At 46.8% G+C, this 20,058-nt stretch overlaps 1 protein-coding gene across 6 annotated transcripts in view; it reads left to right on the plus strand.

Annotated features, from left to right (window-relative positions):
• Nucleotides 1-20,058, plus strand: part of pax2a (paired box 2a) — a 177,098-nt gene that overhangs the window by 113,163 nt on the left and 43,877 nt on the right. For 4 of the 6 annotated variants that reach the window (XM_070865422.1, XM_070865423.1, XM_070865424.1 and 1 more), the window contains exons 6-7: nt 2,102-2,277; nt 12,332-12,458. In XM_070865422.1, coding sequence (XP_070721523.1) covers nt 2,102-2,277; nt 12,332-12,458 — 303 coding nt within the window. The remainder of the gene's footprint in view (nt 1-2,101; nt 2,278-12,331; nt 12,459-20,058) is intronic. The other 2 variants (XM_070865427.1, XM_070865426.1) reach the window with 1 other exon arrangement.

Here is a 20,058-nt window from a genome sequence, read left to right on the forward strand (position 1 = left end):
GGGTTAGATGAAGAGGGGGTGAGTGGAAGCTCGTGTGAAGCATAAACTCGATAATGGACCAGTTGGGCCGAATGGCCTGTTTCTGTGCTGTGCTGTACATTCTATGTAATTCTGTGCAGTAGATGGTGGGTTCACCCACACCCAGGACTTGTAAGTGTTTGGATAAATTTGACAAAAGTTGTCTCCCAGCACACAAAACTATGGAGCAAGCACCAGGCCTGTCTTCACTGGGCGACTGAACTGACAAGTGGACTTCTCGTTCATAACTCTGGCTCTTTCCAGACGCCTCTTGAGAGATAAAGTGAGAGTGAGTCTGTATATACTTTTCATCGCAGCACTGGCTTTGATCCAGTTCAGCGAGGATCAGCAGCAGTAACAGGGAGAGCCTGACTCAAGTTTCTGGCTTCCCCAGAAAGCAAGGTGCAAGACACAGATCAACCTGAGGCTGACACACCAGAAAGTGCTGTTCCTCCGTAGAACGGACGGTAGAAATTCCTGCCCTTTGACGGAGGCAAAAGTCTGGCACAGGCTTGGCAAAGGAACTGGAATTTGGAACAGAACCAGGATTCCACAGAGCTGAAGTGAAGGGGTGTGGGCACTATCTCTGCCCACCCCATTATATCCTTGCAGCAGTTTGGAGGTGGTTTTGCGGGGCATTCCCAGACTACCCCGGTGCCATGTATTTACTCCATGGGTTCTTTGCTTAAGAATTCATAGCAACACATTGCTATTAAGAACTTGTCGGTTTATTAGCAAAGGTTTAACAATCACACTATACATTACCAGTTCATCCACCAGGCTCACAACCACCTGCCTCATCGTGGATCCCCCGAACCCAACTGGCTGGGGTTTTATTGAGTCTTGTGAACATCACATGTCTGGCTAAGCCACTCACAATTCGACAGCTCGGCAAACCTGTGCGCATACTCAAAGGTGTGTACATTACACCCGGGATCCTGCCAGACAGGCCTCTGATAGCCCCAGCAGTGCCTGCATCTGCCGATACCAGGAATAGATGCCAACTTGGGCCACAGGTGTATTTTTTGCACTGTTGTCTAGCTTAGCGCAGTTGGGGACCGAGGAAGCTTGAGGAGCACTAGACCAACCAGTGTGGAACACTCACTGAGGGATTCAGCAGCCCATAATGTCTTTGGGCGAAACAGCCTGTAGCTGCCCTTCTCTGAGCAGCGGGGTACCAATCCATCACTCCGCAACCACACCTCAAATCTAAAGGTCCTATCCACAGGATGTGGGATGGGATCATATCAAGTGAAGACAGGATTAGACTCAACTATAATACTGTCCACAATTGAATAAGGATCTGATCTAACCTGAGATGGCTGCAAGAATTGGCAAACAATATTATTTTCGAAGTGGCTGTCTCTTTCTAGGTTGCATGGCTTTTCCTCAAACCTTTTCCTCGCCGTCTTCACCTGGCGGGAAACTCACTGGTGTCGAAATGTGTCTTGGGCGGCAATGCAGAATGGGCGGTATCAGATCCGCAGGGGAACTGAATATCGGGCGGGGCGTATAACGGGTGTCCGATATACGCCCCGCCCATTTGGGGCTACCAGCCAAGGTACAGTTCCATCCCGTTATGGCTTCCCACTCAGACACTTCCCACTCAGACACTGGTGTTAAAATAGCGGTCATGTCCCGATGATGTCATCAGCACCCGTCATGCCAATGCTAGAAAGAGGGACCCCGCAGTTTCTGGGCGGCTGTCCTCGCCGCCTGCTCAGTTGAGCAAGATCAAATTGGAAACGCTCAGCTCCCGATAGTTCCAGGGCGAGGGAAGCAACCTGGGAGAATTTAATTACCCACCCGCCCAGTGGCTAGGATTAAAATCGGACCCCCTCCCCCACCTTGCCCCCTTGCCCCCTTCTAATCTGTACCCTTGCTGAAGTCGTGCGAGCGTTTGTGAATTCAGCATGCTTCTCAATCGAACGAAAGTCTTTCAGGAGCAGAGTTAGTTTTCGCTCTGCTGGGCTCTCCAGCCCGTGTGGCTCAGCAAACACCGTATTGAAAATGTAGAGAGAATACTCTTTATGATTTAGACAAAAAAAAACATAAAATGCAGTTTGTGTCCTCTTCCTCTTAGATACCCAGGATAACTCCGGGCCGAACGGTGATTCTCAGGGAACTGCGGACAGCGTACGGAAGCAGCTGCGGAGCGAAGCCTTCGCACAGCAGCAGTTGGAGGCCCTGGAACGGGTCTTCGAGCGCCAGCACTATTCAGACGTCTTCAACCCAGGAGAACACATCAAATCAGAGCAGGTGAGTCCACTTCCGAAACCTGAAGGTACTTGGAGCGGCCGGGGTGGGAGTCTATCCTTCACACAACAAGAGAACATTTTGTTGAGATTTTTAGGCGGCTCAGTGGGTAGCACTCTCGCCAGAAGGTCGCGGGTTCAAGTCCCACTCCAGAGATTTGAACACATAACCCAGGCTAACACGGCCAGTGCAGTGCTGAAGGAGCGCTGCACTGTCGGAGGTGCCGTTTTTCAGATGAGACATTAATCCAGGGCCCCGCCAGGTGGATGTAAACAATCCCACGGCACTATTTCGAAGAAGAGCAGGGGCGTTCTCCCTGGTGTCCTGGCCAATATTTATTCCTCAACCGACATTACTAAAAAAACAAATTATCTGGTCATTATCACATTGCAGTCTGTGGGAGCTTGCTGGGTGCAAATTGGCTGCCGCATTTCCCACATTACAACAGTGACTACACTCCAAAAACACTTCATGGCTGTAAAGTGCTGTGGGATGTCCTGAGGTTGTGAAAGGCGCTATATAAATGCAATTCTTCTTTTCTTAATTGAGCCGTTTGATATGTTACAGCTTGCACTCGTAAAGACCGAAACACCTCAATGTGCAACTGTGTTGTATATATTCCTTTGTGTCCTTTATATAGATCATCTGAATCTCTTGGTGTGATACTGTTGTATACGCACTTCCAGGCGTGTGATATCTTGTAAATTAACCATCTGAATACTTTGTTGTGTACACATTTCCAGCATCTGATGTTCTGTGTATAAAGCATGTAAGTGCAGAGTACTGTGACCCAGTGGTTGTGGTATTGGACCAGCGACCCAGAGATTGTGAGATCATAATCCAACCATGGTGCATGACGGAATTGAAGTCAATGCACCTGTTAGTCTGTGGGCCGGAACTAGAAAATGACCATGAAAGCAACTGGCTATTTGTTGCAACAACCCAACTGGGTCATGTATGTCCTTCAGGGAAGGGAACCTGCCACCCCTACCCAGTCTGGCCTACACGTGGCTTCAGTCTCACTCCGCATAGTTGACTCTTAATGGCCCCAGGGCAACTAGGGATGGACAGTAAAGTCCGCCTTGCCAGTGTTGTCCACATTCCAGAAACAGACATAAAAACCTGAATCAGCAACTGCTAGCTATCTGAAAAAAAGAAAGACTTGCATTTATATAGCGCCTTTCACAACCACCGGACATCTCAAAACGTTTTACAGCCAATGAAGTACTTTTGGAGTGTAGTCACTGTTGTCATGTTGCAAACACAGCAGCCAATTTGTGCACAGCAAGCTCCCACAAACAGCAATGTGATAATGACCAGGTAATCTGTTTTAGTGATGTTGAGTGAGAGATAAATATTGGCCAGGGCACTAGGAATAACTCACATGCTCTTCTTCGAAATATTGCCATGGAATCTTTTAAGGCCACTTGAGAGAGCAGATGGGGCCTCGGTTTAACATCTCATCCAAAAGGCAGCACCTCTGACAGTGTAGCACTCCCTCAGCACTGCACTGGGAGTGTCAATGTAGATTGATGTGCTCAAGTCACATGGAGTAGGAATTTGAACCCACAACTCTCTGACTCAGAGGCAAGTATGCTGCCCACTGAACCACAGCTGACACATCTGTTATCCTCTAGATCAACCTTCTGAACCCCTCGATGTGTCACAGCTCTCTGCACCCTCCGAGATATCTCTTATCCGGTAGACCATATAAACCCCTCGATGTGTCATGGCAGTGCACGTACGATGAGCTGTTTGGGGCATCCTTTCTGCACCCCATCTGAACTCCTTGATGCATTAATGCATGTACACACATCTTGCTACCTGCTATTAAATTTCCAGCTCATAACTCACTAATCCAAGCAGGTAAAACAGGAACCGAGCCAGAGTTTAGTCTCCTCTGGTGATACACTGATCAATGTGTTGATGTAAAATTATTTTGTGGCCTGTTTGAACACATTTATATAAACAAGCAAGCAACTGATTTAAATAGCATGCCATGGAGAGTTTAACCAGTTTATGCAACCTGTCCTCACAATGTAATCCTTTTAGTCCTGCTATCATTCTGGTGAATCTGTGCAGTATCCCCAATAAGGAACTGGAATTCACGAATATTAACTTTTCTAATGTAAGAGTATAAAAAAACTTGCAATAAGCATTTATAGTCACAGGTATTAAATTAAAAGAGTTTATAATAGAGAGTTTTTAGTGACTTTACAGTGAGACAATTTATAATTGGTAGCTTCGAGTGATAGATTGAATTGACAGTGAGAGCTTGTTCTCAAAGAGTTCACGCTGAATGTTTACAAGGATCGAGTTTGTAGTGAGAGAGTTTATACTGATAGTTTATAGTGAGAGAGATTACAGTAAGACCATTTACCGTGAGATTTTGAAGTGAGTGTGTGTACTGAAAGAGATAACTGTGAGCATATTTATTATGATACATTTTATAGTGAGTTTATGGAGAGAGTTTATAGTGAGAAAGTTTATGTTGAAAGTTTATATTGCAAAAGTTTCGAGTGCAAGATTTTATAGTGAGAATTTATAATGAGAGAATTTACAGTCAGAGAGATTCAACTGCAACACTTCAAAAGTATTTAATTACAGTGTTTTGGGACGTCCTAAGGTCATGAAAGGCACATTATAAATGCAAGTATCTGTCTGTCTGTCTATGTCTATCTATCTATCTATCTATCTATCTATCTATCTATCTATCTATCTATCTATCTATCTATCTATCTATCTATCAAGTTTAGAGTGAGAGACCTGAGACCATTTACAATCTCAGCTATTGTGGACACCAGGTGTGTAGACTGAAAGAGCTGACAATGAGAAAGTTTATAGTGCGGTTACAGTGAGGGGTAATGAGGGAGTTAATAATGAGTGAGTTTATATACTTTGAAAATATACAGTGAGAAAACCTGTAGTGAATGGCTTTGCAGCCATTCTGTAACTCATTTATATTGAGAAATTTTATAAACCTTATCTCTCCATATGAACTCTCCATCTTCACCCCCTCGCCTCACCATCACCAGAGGTCTCTCTGCTCTCTTGATCATTGACCAGACTATCTCCCAACTCTTCCTTGTTTGGCTCACAACCCACATCCTCTACACCTTTCCAACCCAACCTCCTTCTGCATTTGTCCCTGAAAAAACTCTTGTCTCCGAGTTGCTTCCCAACTGGCCGAGTTTTAGTCCTCCATCGGCCACAATGCGTCTGCAGCTGTCAACTTGCTCAACCACACTCCCACCTGTACCATTGATGCCTTTGTCCCCAGCGAAACCTTTACTGTCTCCTACTTTGGTTGTTCCACAGTACGGCCTCCATCCTCACGCCTGCTAGTCAAAGGTGTGCAGATTTAAGCCTATCTGATGCACAACTTTCTCAACCATCCATCTCCAGATCTCGGTGGCCCACGCCCAGCTCCAATTAGACCTCACTTTTCTCCTTCAAAATCACCACTAGTCGTGGACCATCCTGGAGCACACAGACAAGGCCCGGCTTCTTTTCTCCTCCACCATTTGTCTTTGTAAACCCTCCTCCCCTGCCCCCTCCCCCACCCTCACATCTAACAACAGGTGAGAGCGTTTGTAACAAGAGAACACCTGGAATACTGCGTGCAGTTTTGGTTTCCATATTTACGAAAGGATATACTTGCTTTGGAGGCAGTTCAGAGAAGGTTCTCTAGGTTGATTCCAGAGATGAGGGGGTTGACTTATGAGGAAAGGTTGAGTAGGTTGGGCCTCTACTCATTGGAATTCAGAGGAATGAGAGGTGATCTTATCGAAACGTATAAGATTATGAGGGGGCTTGACAAGGTGGATGCAGAGAAGATGTTTCCACTGATAGGGCAGACTAGAACTAGGGGGCATGATCTTAGAATAAGAGGCTGCCCATTTGAAACTGAGATGAGGAGGAATTTCTTCTCAGAGGATTGTAAATCTGTGGAATTCACTGCCTCGGAGAGCTGTGGAAGCTGGGACATTGAATAAATTTAAGACAGAGATAGACAATTTCTTAACCAATAAGGGAATAAGGGGTTATGGGGAGCAGGCGGGGAAGTGGACCTGAGTCCATGGTCTGATCAGCCATGATCTTATTAAATGGCAGAGCAGGCTCAAGGGGCCGTATGGCCTACTCCTGCTCCTATTTCTTATGTTCTTATGTTATGTTCTTAAGTAGAATTTACTTTGAAAAAAATTATAGTGAATGAGTTTTAATTAGAGATTATAATGAAAAAGTTTATAGTGAAAAATCTATTGTGAATGACATTGCAGAGAGAGTTTACAGTGGGAGAGTTTGTTGAAAGGTAGTAGGTGCCACAGAATATGTACTAACAGTTGGTTGACATATATCCTCCTACGTTTTTGCTGGTGTACAGTTTAGCTTGTGCCGTAAAGCTTCAGGTACTTGGCCCCAGAGCCAGGCTTCATGCACGGATCCAAACTCTGATCGTTAGCTGTGTATTCAAACATGGAGGGTGTAATGTAGGCACCTGTGAGTATGCTCATGGGTTTGTAGAGCTGTTGACGACGTCCGCCGCGCAGCCAATGCCATCGAGTCACTAAAAACAGCTCTGGGCCCTGACTCCGTTAGGTGTGTCGAGGAGGCTCAAGCACGTGGGGAGATCCCGTCCGAACTGACCCCTGTCCGGACGGAATTCCTCATCGGCGCCAAACCCCGAAACCTCCCTCGGGAGCCTCCCTCACAACTTGAGCCGCCTCGGGGAAATCCCATCCCATCCTTTCAGTTCTGCGCGGAGGGGTTTCCTATACGGGCTGCTCCTGCACACTCTCAACCTTGCCATCCTTGTCTGCCGTCCGCACACGCCATGGCGCAACATCTTGCCGTCCGGAGGAGGCGGGGGTCCCCGATGGAGTGCACTCTACGCGGGAGTCCTCCCACTATTTATCGGCGACTTGGCCTGGAGGGTGGTGCACGGAGCAGTCCCGTGTAATAAATTTTTAAGCCGGTTCACGGGCTCCCAGGCCACCTGCAATTTCTGCGGTCTGGAGGAGTCTGTGTTCCATGTTTTTATGGAGTGTGCGAGGTTGCAGCCCCTGTTTCATTATTTAAAGGGGCTGCTCCTCAATTTCTGGTTGTACTTCAGTCCCACTCTCCTGATCTTTAGGCATCCTGTTCGGAGGGGAGCGGGTAGGTCCGAGGTCTCCTTGTAGGACTGCTCTGGGCACGGCCAAGGGTACCATCAGCCGGTCCAGGCAGCGGGCGGTCGAGGGGGTCGTTCAGCCCGACTGCCTGCCTCTCTTCTGCGGTTACATCCGAACCAGGGTGTCCCTGGAGATGGAGCACGTGGTGTCCACCGGTACGCTCGCGGCCTTCTGCGAGAGGTGAGTGCCGGAGGGACTGGAGTGCATCATCACCCCCGGCAACCAAATTTTAATTTGATTTTATATGTTTTAAAGTTTAATTTGTTTTAATTGCTGGGTTTTAGTGTCCCCCTCCCCTTTTATAGGGGGCACTTGTAAAAAAAAAGACCCACAACAAACACAAAAAAACAAAAAAAAGGGCCTTGAAAAATGTTTGGAGTGTCCCCCAGATTAGGGGGCACTTGATTTAATGTTTACTTTTTGTTGCAACCAAAAATAGTTGTAGAGCTGTTGAGTGTCAATGGCTTAGCCAGTCACGTGATGTTCACACGACTCAATAAAACCGTTGCCAGTTGGGTTCGGGGGATCCACAATGAGGAAGGAGGTTGTGAGCCTGGTAGATGAACTGGTAATGTGTAGTGTGATTGTTAAATCTTTTGCAAATAAACCAACTAGTTCTTAATAGCAATGTGTTGCTATGAATTCTTAAGCAAAGAACCCATGAAGCAAACATATTACAGCGGGCATGTCTGATCCTGCCCTTGTCCAATGTGCAACTATGTATAGCAATCAGGAACAGGGACCCTGGCTGAATCTTTCTTCCTTGCCGTGGGGGCTTTGAAGCTAATGTCACAGTTCTGGTCCTTCCTGAGACTCGTTGCCGAGAGCATGCAGAAACCAAGCGCAGGCAGCGGAAAAAGCGTGCGGCAAACCAGTCCCACCCTGCCTTATCCTTAACGACTGTCTGTCCTACCTGTGACAGGGACTGTGGTTCTCATATTGAACTGTTCAGCCACCTAAGGACTCATTTTAAGAGTGGAAGCAAGTCTTCCTCGATTCTGAGGGACTGCCTATGATCCTGCCTATTTTCAGCACACATCAGAGGAGCACACGAGGACCATTGTCTATAAGGCTGCGACCAATGGGGCAGTGTCTTTGCCCCCCGGATTATGTGGGGAAGGGGGGGGGTCATATAATAAAATTAGAAAACTTCCGAAAAAAAAGTTTGCGGTAAGGGCTTGTAATAATGGTTCGGAAAAGCAGAGTTGCGCTGTTGACCTTTGACCTGACGAAGTAGTAGCCAGTGCAGCACTAGCACGAGTGGGTCAGATATTCGCCTCGGATGAATGAGCTGTATTCAAAGGAGGAAATTGCAAACCGCAGCTCACCAGAGAATCTTGTCAGGTCTGCAAGTTGCCGAGCTGGTTTGAAGTAGGTGTCTTGACAACACACTGCCCCTTTGAAGTGAAGCCCCATGCAGAGACTGTTTATCTTAATGGAAAATAAATTATAGTCGAATGTCACTATGAATCTCCAGCATCATAAATGAGGGCTGTGGCCGTATACAACTTTTTATAGCTGCTGCCTTATTACAATGGATAACCTTTATTTACTTTCATTAGACTATTAAACAACACGAGACTATTAATTTTTAGTCTGAAACTCCATTCGAGCCCATAAAGCAAACCAGTTGCTTAATTGAGTTCATTTTAATTTCCCTCCAATCGCAGTGAATTACTCCAGTGATAAATCAGGGGGACAGGCCTCACCCCCAGTACAAAGCCTAATTTGCAGCTAATTAGAAAACTGATTCCCAGTGAAAGATCAATACAGCAACGAATTGGAAATGACTTGCAATCTCCGAGATGGAGACTGAAAGAGCGAGTGAGAGAGAAAGAGAGCATGTGGAGGAAAAAAAAGGCTATACAGCCTTGCGTCTGGAGCAGGGGGGAAAATAATCAGTTTTAATCTCATGTAATATTAATCAGGACACTTGGCTTGTTGGTCCTTTTGTTGTTTTTTTTTCCTCATCTTTGTAAAGGTAGCTTTGAGATGTAGCTGTCGGTTTGAAAAGCCGCTTGATGTAGTCGGACGTGTTTCTCAATTCAATGAGTCTCCACCCCACACTCCTGTACTCAGTGGCTTCTCTTTTCAGAACCAGCTCCGCATTGGGGAATTGCTATTATGCCATTTGAATGCTATTAAATAGGGAACATCCCTGCAGCTGGGCGACAGTTGTAGGAGACAATCAGAGGGTAGCAGTTGTTGAACGAGACGCGGCAAGGTCAGCGAGAGGCCTACCAAGACATGGCCACTTGGGGTGTCACTCCACTTATGGGTCATTATAGAAAGTGCCACGAAACTGCAGACATTTTTATCCGTCCCTTCCTGCATCTCTTCCTAATTTCCACTCTTCCGTCTCCTTTTGTTGTTCTTCCTTTATTCTGACATTTAACACGCTCTTCCTTTCGCTCCTGCTTCACTTCCTCTTTCTTTGTTCCCTCTAGCCGATGGTCAGGTGCCACTCATCGTCGCACGGGCTTTTCTTTTGATTAATTTGTGTTTTTTTTTGGACTTGTAACCAAGGTCGGTCATTGTGGCAGATTTGTGGGGTTGATGTTCCAGCAGAGGACTGCCTTGCCGTCAGAGTAATAGGAACCATATCGACCCTGAAATTCTGGGGCTGGAAAGAATGTAAAGTAGCAGTTGTGCACAGGGAGAGTGGGGCGAGAAAATGGGCCGGATCCTGGCTCAGCCAGGTTTCCTCCAAAGTTCGACCAGACCTTGTAATTCCGGTCAGCAGAGCCATGAGTGGACCTTCTCTGCCCCCACCACCACTATGTCAAGGGGGCATATAGGACAGAGTTCCTGAGACATTTGAAAGGCCTCAGCAGAACTCACGCCAGTGGAAACCTGGCTTACGTCTATTTGAGGCCTTGTCTAGAGTCATTATGGCACAGGAGGCCATTCGGCCCATCGAATCCATGCCGGCTCTCTGGAGAGCAATCCAGCCAGTCTCATTCCCCTGATCTATCCCCGGAGCCCTGCAAGTTTATTTCCCTCAAGTGCCGATCCAATTTCCTTTTGAAATCATTAATCGTCTCCGCTTCCACCACCCACCAGTGAGTTCCAGGTCATTACCACTTGCTGTGTAAAAAAGTTCTTCCTCACATCCCCCTGTGTCTCTTGCCCAAAACCTTAAATCTGAGTCCCCTATTCCTTGGACCATCAGCTAATGGGAACAGCCTTTCTCTGCCTTCTCTTGTAAAGGCATCAAATCTTTACTGGAGTTAAGTAATCACTCTCGGAGGGCATTGATTATCTTCTCATTTCAGAGTGGTCCCACTGGGAGGAACAGGATTAAAAAATACATTTCTCCAGTCTATTTGGGCCCCGGGAGGAGTCCAATCTACCTCGGAGGGAAGAATCAGCTCAATTTGCAGGTCTGTCCCCAGCTTTGCAATGGATCCCGTCCCTCGAATTTGGGAAAGGGCCTCTGGCTTTGGCAAGGGTGGGTGGGGGTTCCACTCAATGCACTTCTGCCAGCTGAGCAAGGCCCCATGAATTTCCAGGCCTTTGTGTTCATTTACTCAGTGTCAGCATCAGGCATCGCCAGGCCAGCAGTAGCATGGCTTGCTGCAAAGACCAGCTTCCCCTACCCTGCTCCAATAAGGTGCCTCAGCCCCAATCTCAGGGCAGTACCTTTAAGGACAGATGCAGAGAGAATGTTTCCCCTCGTGGGGGAATCTAGAACTAGGGGGCATAGTTTCAAAATACAGGGTCACCCATTTAAAATGGAAATGAGGAAGAATTTCTTCTCTCAAAGGGTTGTGAATCTTTGAAGTTCTCTACCCCCAGAGAGTTGTGGAGGCTGGGTCATTGAATATATTTAAAGCAGAGATAGACAGATTTCTGAACGATAAGGGAGTCAAGAGTTATGGGGAGCGGGCGGGGAAGTGGAGCTGAGGCCAGGATCAGATCAGCCATGATCTTATTAAATGGCAGAGGGGCCAGATGGCCTACTCCTGCTCCTATTTCTTATATTCTTATGTTCTTATTCTGTGGTGAACCCATGCTCACTAGAAATTGGATTGGGACTACCCATTACAGAGGAGACTTTCATCCCATTTGTCTGACCTGGATTTGAAGCCAGGTTCCAGAGGTGTAGGTCTAACCCACGGGACCGTCTCGTTTTGTCATAAATTCACGTGTGATATCCATGTGTCCCTTCCTGCTGTGATACACAGCAATGCATTTGGGCTGAACACTTCACCTGTTATAAGGACATGTGATGGACGCTCTGTGCACTCCACATATCAGAGATGAGAAATGGCTCTCTCTTTGCGATCCCATTGTACCATTACTAAGCACCACTCTTGCCAGCTTGCATCAGCATGGCAGTCATAAAGGCTGCCCCTGTGATATAGTAATGATACCCACCCCTCAATCTCGTACCGATCACAGGTCAAGTTCCACTCCAGAAGCCCAAAGCCCAGGCTGACACTGCAGTGCAGTACGGAGGGAGTCTGCTGCACTGTTGGAGGTACTGTGCACGTAAAAGATCTCATGGCACTATTTTGAAGAAGAGCTGGGGAGTATCTCACTCTCAGTGTCAGTTATGTGCAGTATCTTACTCACAGTCTCTGTTATTCCTGGTAATTCATTCCCAATGTCTGTCATTTTATGCATCTCACTCCCAGGTCTCTGTGGTTTGTGTATCACTCCCAGATTCTCTATTATGGCACACTGATGGAATGTAAGAAAATACTCCATCAGTCTTCTCTGAGAAAACTAAAATTAAACTTCTATATATCGGCGGAGGGGGGGGAGGTGGTGGGGGCGGGAGGGGTTGGGGGTTATAAAGTCACTTGCAAGGAATCCAAAGTGAACTCCTGTCAATTTTCTCTTCATTATACCTGCCCCTTTTTTTGTTGTGTTTCTCTCAGGCTAATGAATATTCCCTCTCCGCCCTGGCCTCTGGATTGGACGATGTTAAAAGCAGCCTATCAGCCGCTGCCACTCCCGACCTCGGGAGCAACGTTTCAGGACCCCAGAGCTACCCAGTTGTGACAGGTAAGGTGTCCACCTCATCCGCCAGCTTAATAATAAAAATGTCAGCATGGAGTGTCGGGTATAAATATTTGCAGTCAGGTAACGGAGAAAACTTAAAGGTGCATTTGTCATTATGATTATGGAATGCTGCATACATTTTTGATGTTTTGGATGGATTGTTTTCCTCATGGTCATTTCAACATGATCTGTGTATGCAGAGTTAAAATATAAATCATTCCACTCCCCCAAATCCTTCAGTACTTCAGGTTCCAGGACACCTCAGCTGACAAGGCACAACTGGTAACAGGGTCTCGAAGGGTCGTGGGAGCTAAAATGGAGCAGGGCCCAACGTCTCTCATCCCCTCCCCTCATTCACACCTCAGATCTCCTACCACCTCTCCAAAGGGCGCCGCTCAGTTCCGAACATTACGGCTCACACCCCACCGTAGGCAACTAGGCCCATACAGCAGAGCCTGGTCTCCAGTCATCTTGAACCCCCTTGCCACTGGACCAAGAGCTCGCTCTGTTAAGCCCGTGTGGTAGCCGGTGTTCCATGGCCACCCCATGTTAAAAGAACTCGCGCACAGGCATCTTCCACCTGGGGGTGGCGGGGGGGGAAGGGGGCGCAGTAACAGGGTAAAGAGACCAGTGCAGTTGCACTCTGAGAACAGCCTTACATTGAATTGACTGATCTTCTCACGGGATAGCCACCTCTCTGGTTTTGAGCTGGGATCTACTTTCCGGTACTTTCAAGGAATGAAAAACAGACATTAAAAATGCACTTTTCACTTTGTGGAAAAAAAACCTTGCCCGTTTAATCGGATTAACTTGCAATAGTTAGATGGATGGAAAGATGATCAATCAATGGTGGGTGGATCAATGGAGAGGTGGGTAGGTGGTTTAGTGGATGGGCTGGTGGCTTAACTTGTACTAGATGTCACCTGTGGCTTTGTGGGTAGTGCACTCACCTGAGACAGAAGGTTGTGAGTTCAAGTCCCACTCCAGAGACTTGAGCATATAAATCTAGGCCTAACACTCCCAGTGTAGTGCTGAAGGAGCACTGTACTGTCGGAGGTGCCGCCTTTTGGATGAGATGTTAAACCGAGGCCCCGTCTGCTCTCTCAGGTGGATGTAAAAGATCCCATGGCACTATTTTCGAAGAAGAGCAGGGGGAGTTATCCCTGGTGTCCTGGCCAATATTTACCCCTCGATCAACATAACAAAATCAGTTTATCTGGTCATTATCACATTGCTGTTTGTGGGAGCTTGCTGTGCGCAAATTGGCTGCCTTGTTTTCCACATTACAACAGTGACTACACTCCAAAGGTACTTCATTGGTTGTAAAGCAATTTGAGATGTCCGGTGATCATGAAAGGCACTATATAAATCTAAGTCTTTCTTTCTTTTAGATAGATAAATAGTTGGATAGATAGATGAATGCATGGGTGAGGTGGATGAATAGATATGTGGATGGTGGGTGGACAAATGGATGAAATGATAGATGGAGAATGAATGAGTGGATAGCTGGGTAGATAATTGCGAGAATGAATGGACGAATGAGTCATGGAATGGTAGTAGGGCGGAGGATGGATACGTGGGTGGGATGTGGTTGGCTGGATGGATGGATAGATGGTTGGGTGAAAGGGCGGATGGATGGTGAGCAGGATGGGTTAATGAAAGGGCGGATACATTGGTTGAATGGATGGCTATAAGGATGGGTGGGTGAGTGAATGTGTAGACGGGTGGGTGTGTAGATGGCTGGCTAGATGGAGATAGGTGCCTGAATGGATGGGTCAATAAATGGATTGAGAGGAGGATGGGTTGGGTGTATGGATGGGTTGAAAGATGGTTGGGTTGGGTGAGTTTTTGTGTGTAAGATGATACTCATCTTTCAGGTGAAGGGTATCTGATAAGAACCATGGCAATTTTTAAAACCTCAGTTATTGTTAAACAATGGTATGGATGTCTCAGAGATAGACCATTCCTGCCCCTTCAGGAACAATAGTCTTTAGCAAGGAATTGTGTCAAGAGCTACATTGTAAATTACTTTGATTATAACAGTGACAAAGCGACCATCTTGGCACAAGATGATGTCAAATACCATGTGCTCATTATAGTGCATATTGCTGTAGTGTCAGCCGTGGCTTAGTGTGTAGCACTCTTGCCTCTGAGCCAGAAAGTTGTGGGTTCAAATCTCACTCCAGAGACCTAAGCACAAAAATCTAAGCTAACATTCCAGACCAGTACTGAGAGAGAACTGTACTGTTGGAGGTGCTGCCTTTCAGATGACATGCTAAACTGAGGCCCTATCTGCTCCCTCAGGTGAACGTAAAAGATCCCATGGCACTATTTTGAAGAAAATCAGGGGAGTTATCGCTGTTGTCCTGACCAATATTTATCCCTCAATCAACTTTTCCAAAATAAAACATTATCTGGTCATTATCACATTGCTGTTTGTGGGAGCTTGCTGTGCGCTAATTGGCTGTCGCGTTTCCTACATTACAACAGTGACTACACTCCAAAAGTACTTCATTGGCTGTGAAGCGCTTTGGAACGTCTATTGGCCGTGAAAGGCACTATAGAAATGCACGGTCTCTCCCCAGTGTTTTAGCAGGTCGGATGACCAAATGAATCCCTTCCCACACTCAAATCAAGTGAATGGTCTCTCCCCAGTGTGAACTCGCTGGTGTGTCAGCATGCTGGAGTGTGGGAAGGGAGTCACAGAGTCATCCAACCTGCTGAGACACCAGCGAGTTCACAAGTGACTGCAGGGGTTGGATTTTGCTGTTATTCACATCCCTACTGAATCGAGTTAATTCTGTTAGTTGGCGTTTCTTTCTTTTGATGTTAATAACCCTTCAACTAGGCTGGAGTTTAATATTTTGATATTTCAAATAACAGCGTGTCGATATTTGATGTCTCCAAGATAAGAGGAGACTAATTGATGTCCTGTTACTGACTGCACCATTTTTGATTGGGGCGGAGGAGCAGTGAGAGATCGGGGCCCAGGAGCGTTGTGATCGGAGCCCAAGAGAGGCAAGAGTTCGGGGCCCAGGATAGGCGAGAGATCGGGGCCCAGGAGCATCGTGATCAGGGCCCAGGAGAGGCGAGAGTTCAGGGCCCAGGAGAGGCGAGGGTTCTGGGGCAGCACGGGCCAGCCCACACTGTGTGCGCACTAGGTTCGTATAGCAGAGCTGGTCTCCAGTCGTCCTGGTTAACCCTTGCCACTGGACCAAGACCTAGCTCTGTCAAGCCTGTGTGGTGGCTGGTGTGCAACAGTCACCACACGTTAAAAAAATCCACTCACAGGCATCTTCCACCCTTCAGGATGTAGTTCGGGACCAGGAATATTAGGTCCTTCATTGAAACACCTGGAACTCATCCCTTTTTGGTGTAGAAGCAAGTCATCCTCGAAAAGAGGGACTGCCTAATACTATAGAAATGCAAGTCTTTCATTTAGTATTCACCAAGTGGTGTAATCTATATGTGTACTTATTGCCTGTACCACACCATGTACAATAGAGGGTAAACCTGTCTGCAGAGCCATAGAGACCAGGAAGGTCCTGGTCTGTTATGAATGAGGTGATTTAAGCCAGGGTAGCAGTAGGAGTGTTGTAGCTGGCCTCAACATCCATGGGAGAGTAAAATTGGCCAGAGAGCCTGCTCTCCATCACCAGTCTTACCGGCTGGAAAGGGAATTGGGCAAAGCGCCCATGGTGTAATCGCTAGCAGGCACACAGTCTCTAGGCCCCACATGGTGGGTGGCAACTGAGGCAAGGAGAGCTGATAATTGTACATAAAAAGGGATGGAAGCATTGTGCAGATGCTCTGCAGTTTGCAGAGAACAGACTTGTGGTCCTTCTCGTGAGGTGTTATGGGTCCCAGTTATCCATCGCGCTCCTGCGAAAGAGATAAACAAATGATTGTTTTTTAAAATTTGGGCGAGGCCATGGAGCAATCTGAAAACAAGGATGAGAATTTTAACATTGAAGCTTTGCCCGAATGGGATCTAATGTCGGTCAACGAGCACAGGGGGTGATGGGTGAACGGACTTGGTGCGAGTTAGGGCGCGGGGCAGCAGAGTTTTGGATGAGCTCAAGTTTATGGAGTGTGGAAGGTGGGAGGCAGGCCAGGAGACCGTTGGAACACTCAAGTCTAGAGGTAACAAAGGATGAGGGTTTCAGCAGCAGATGAGCTGAGATGGCATGGAGTTGGGCGATGTTACGGAGGTAGAAGTATCTTGGTGAGGGGTCTGGATATGTATCACTAAAAACAGATTATCTGGTCATTATCACATTGCTGTTTGTGGGAGCTTGCTGTGCGCAAATTGGCTGCTGTGTTTCCCACATTACAACAGTGACTACATTTTGAAAAATACTTCATTGGCTGTAAAGCGCTGTTTTGCATTTGACAATATAAATTTTAAAAGGAACTTCAAGCAGATTATTTTTTTTAAGCCAATCCTCTCCCCATCTCTCTTGAAGGTTTAAGGTTAGGTTCCATGGGGCCGGATTTATGGGTAGTTTGTGACCGGGTTTTCACCGCGTTTTGACCCTCCGTGGCGAAAACCTGGTTGCAAAGCCCGGGCGGGATTCTGGGCTCGTTGCTTGCGGCGGCGCTGGAGAGAGGTGTGCCGATGTGTAACGACGCCGATTGCGTTACTATCGTACTTTCGGCACTCTCCCAACCCTTACGCCACTCCCAGAGTAGCGAAAACCTGTCGGTGCAGCCCCGCCAGCAGCAGTAAGTATGAAAACCTGCTAAAAAGGTAAGTTACCTTTTTGTTTTCAGCGATTTGGTAGCTAAGGGTCTTGTAAATGTTTTTGTAATGTTGTTTTGAATTTGTTTTTTTCCCGCTCCCGAAGCCTCTCTCACAGCGCAAACGACTCCGGACGAAAGTTGCCAAAACTCGCGTTTTGTGCCTCCTTTACCGATGCATCCCTGGCATAGACATAAAGGCCGAAAGTTTGGTCTTAAAACGATAGCGCAATGTAAATGGAAATTTTCCCATATTGCTATCATTTTCGCCGAAAGTCGAAAATCCATCTCGAGTGGATCCAGTTCACGAGTGTGCAGCATCACAGTCAAGCCAGCTCCTGTAGTTGCTCAGTATATACATGCATATCGCATCAAAATTCACTGGGTAGCAGCCAAGAAAGGGGAGCCCTTACTGGATTTGCTCCTCCTTTGGTCCAGGGATGCTGGGGCTAAGCTGTTGCACCTCAACCTTCTTGTCCTGGCTGATAATCAGGACAGGCGGGGAATCAGATCTGGAATGGCCTATTCTGTATGCTGTTGTTCCACAGCCTGCGGTGACCTACCCTGCTGCGTTACGGGGTGTGTCCCTTTAACGACTGCCGGACTGACAGCAATCTAACACTGATGCACAGCAAATAGTTAGAAGGTTACCTGGGCCTGCCTAATCACTGAACCGCAAAGGTACAAGGGCAACAGGTGTACTGGTACTCAAAGGGTTAAACACAGTAATGCCCAGCTGTCAGTGTCAGATTAATATGAGTGTTTTATTAAAATTCAGATAATTATACACGAAGCATCAAAAACAGTGACAGTAAATGCACTCTATGTGGCAAAGAGAACCGATTGAACTCTCAAATGATATGGTGCAATTATGTGACAAAGGGATTCCTTATCTTATAAATATGTGGATTGATGATTTGACTAACAGGTTAGGCCAGAAGAGAAAAGAAAGGGCCATTTCTTCCCTTGTTGCTGAGGTCCTTCTTATCTGGAGCCTCGGCTTTATGCTGATGCGTACACTGGTTTCTGCTCTAGTCTCACACGAGATGCTCACTGACTAAACAGCAAAAAATTCTCGCTTCAGTTTTATGAACATATGAACAATGACGGACAGGTAAAGACCGTCTGGTCCATCGAGCCTGTCCCACACAATTGCGATATTTTGTGTATCGCAACATATACACTCCACCCTACCCCAAACCACGTGACCTCCTGGAAGAGGCAAAAAAAAACAGATATAAAACCCCGGCCAATTTGGGGAAAAAAGTCTCGGAAATTTTTGTTCGTTTGATTTTTTTTTAGTTCTTTTTCTTTGACATTTGGTTTATTTTCTCTTTCTTCCTTTCTTCTATCAATCGTTCTTACAAACAACCACTTCGAGACTGAGGTTCCTCATTCACAACCATTCCAGAAATAATATCGCTGAAATTACCTGTGGAACCTCGCTCTGATTTGCACACCACATTCAGACAGTACTGATTGGGCAATGAAGCTCTCAGCAGTAGAATCTACTGGGATGTATGCTATTCACAGGTTGCACTAGTTATACAAAATCCATGCAAAGTTGAGGTACCCCATAACATTTATCAATGTACCCTGAATTTTACCATGGCTGGTCAATCATTAGGAACATCAGAACAGATGTGGGCCATTCAGCCCCTCGAGCTTTATTCCGCCATTCAGTTAGATCATGCTTCATCTGTATCTCAACTTCATTTATCCATCTTTGCTCCATATCTCTTACCGAATGAAAATCTATCAATCACAGTCTTGAAAATGTCAATTGACCCAGTCTTTTGAGGGAGAGACGTCGAGATTTCCATCGGTGTGAAAGTTTCCAGGAGCTCTATACACCTGCTCGTCTTCCACTGTGGGTTAACTTGTTTCCAAACTTCCATCTCATCTTGGAGCCACCAAAGAGTCCAAAGAGTTCCTGCTTACCTGCCCCCAAGGAGTTTAGTCACCAGTTATTGGACAATGGACAAACACAACTCACATGCGAGTTCATTACCTCCATCCTCCTGGTAACAGGATGGACACACGACTTACCTTGCATGCAGTGGAGGCTCCATGTTTTGCAGCTTGAGATGTGCCAGCCACCCAGATGTTCCAGATGTCAAAGTCCATTGCCATGTACCAGGCTTACTGTTCACCGACAGCACCTCGTGTGAGGGGACCTGGTAACAACGTGTGACCGTCATGAGGCTGACTCCTCCTCCAGGGTTCTCAGTGACAGGCCATTGTAGGCTGGAGCTATCCCTTCCTGCAGTCACTTCCCTCTCTTGCTCAAATCCACCCCACAGCTTGGTCCCAGGTCTTGCACTTGGGACAGACACGTCTCAGGCCTTGGGAGTTCAGAACCATGAAAGAGAATTGTTTGGACACGTGTCTCATGGCACAGACTGAACCTGCACGGGGATCTTGCTGTCATTGAACAAAGACGAGAAAGATCTTTCATCCCATCTCAGTCCAGGATTGTATCCAGGCTCAAGTTGGCATCCACCAGGACCTCCAGGTATGGTTATGAGTCAATAATGGGAATTGATGATCCTGTGCCTTCAAGATTCCCTCTTGCACCTGAGGATACCCACCACGCTTAGCCCATTGTTCAAGACACTGAGCAAAGTACACAACATCCTCTGTGACAAGAGGTGCTGTAATACTTTCAGAAGTGCCTGGAAAAGACACTCCTATTCTGCCCCTCACGATGCATCTGCCACCTGATTGATGAAGGCATTGAATCGGATGGACGACAGCGGGAGAGATAGGCTCAGTGAGTCTCTCGTCTATCCTAACATGGATCTTGGATCGTGGAGCTAGAGTACACATCCCAGATTTGGCCACCAACTCCCCCAGCTTCCAG

The sequence above is a fragment of the Pristiophorus japonicus genome, chromosome 22 (genome assembly GCF_044704955.1).
Source record: "Pristiophorus japonicus isolate sPriJap1 chromosome 22, sPriJap1.hap1, whole genome shotgun sequence".
NCBI classification, from domain to species: Eukaryota; Metazoa; Chordata; class Chondrichthyes; family Pristiophoridae; genus Pristiophorus; species Pristiophorus japonicus.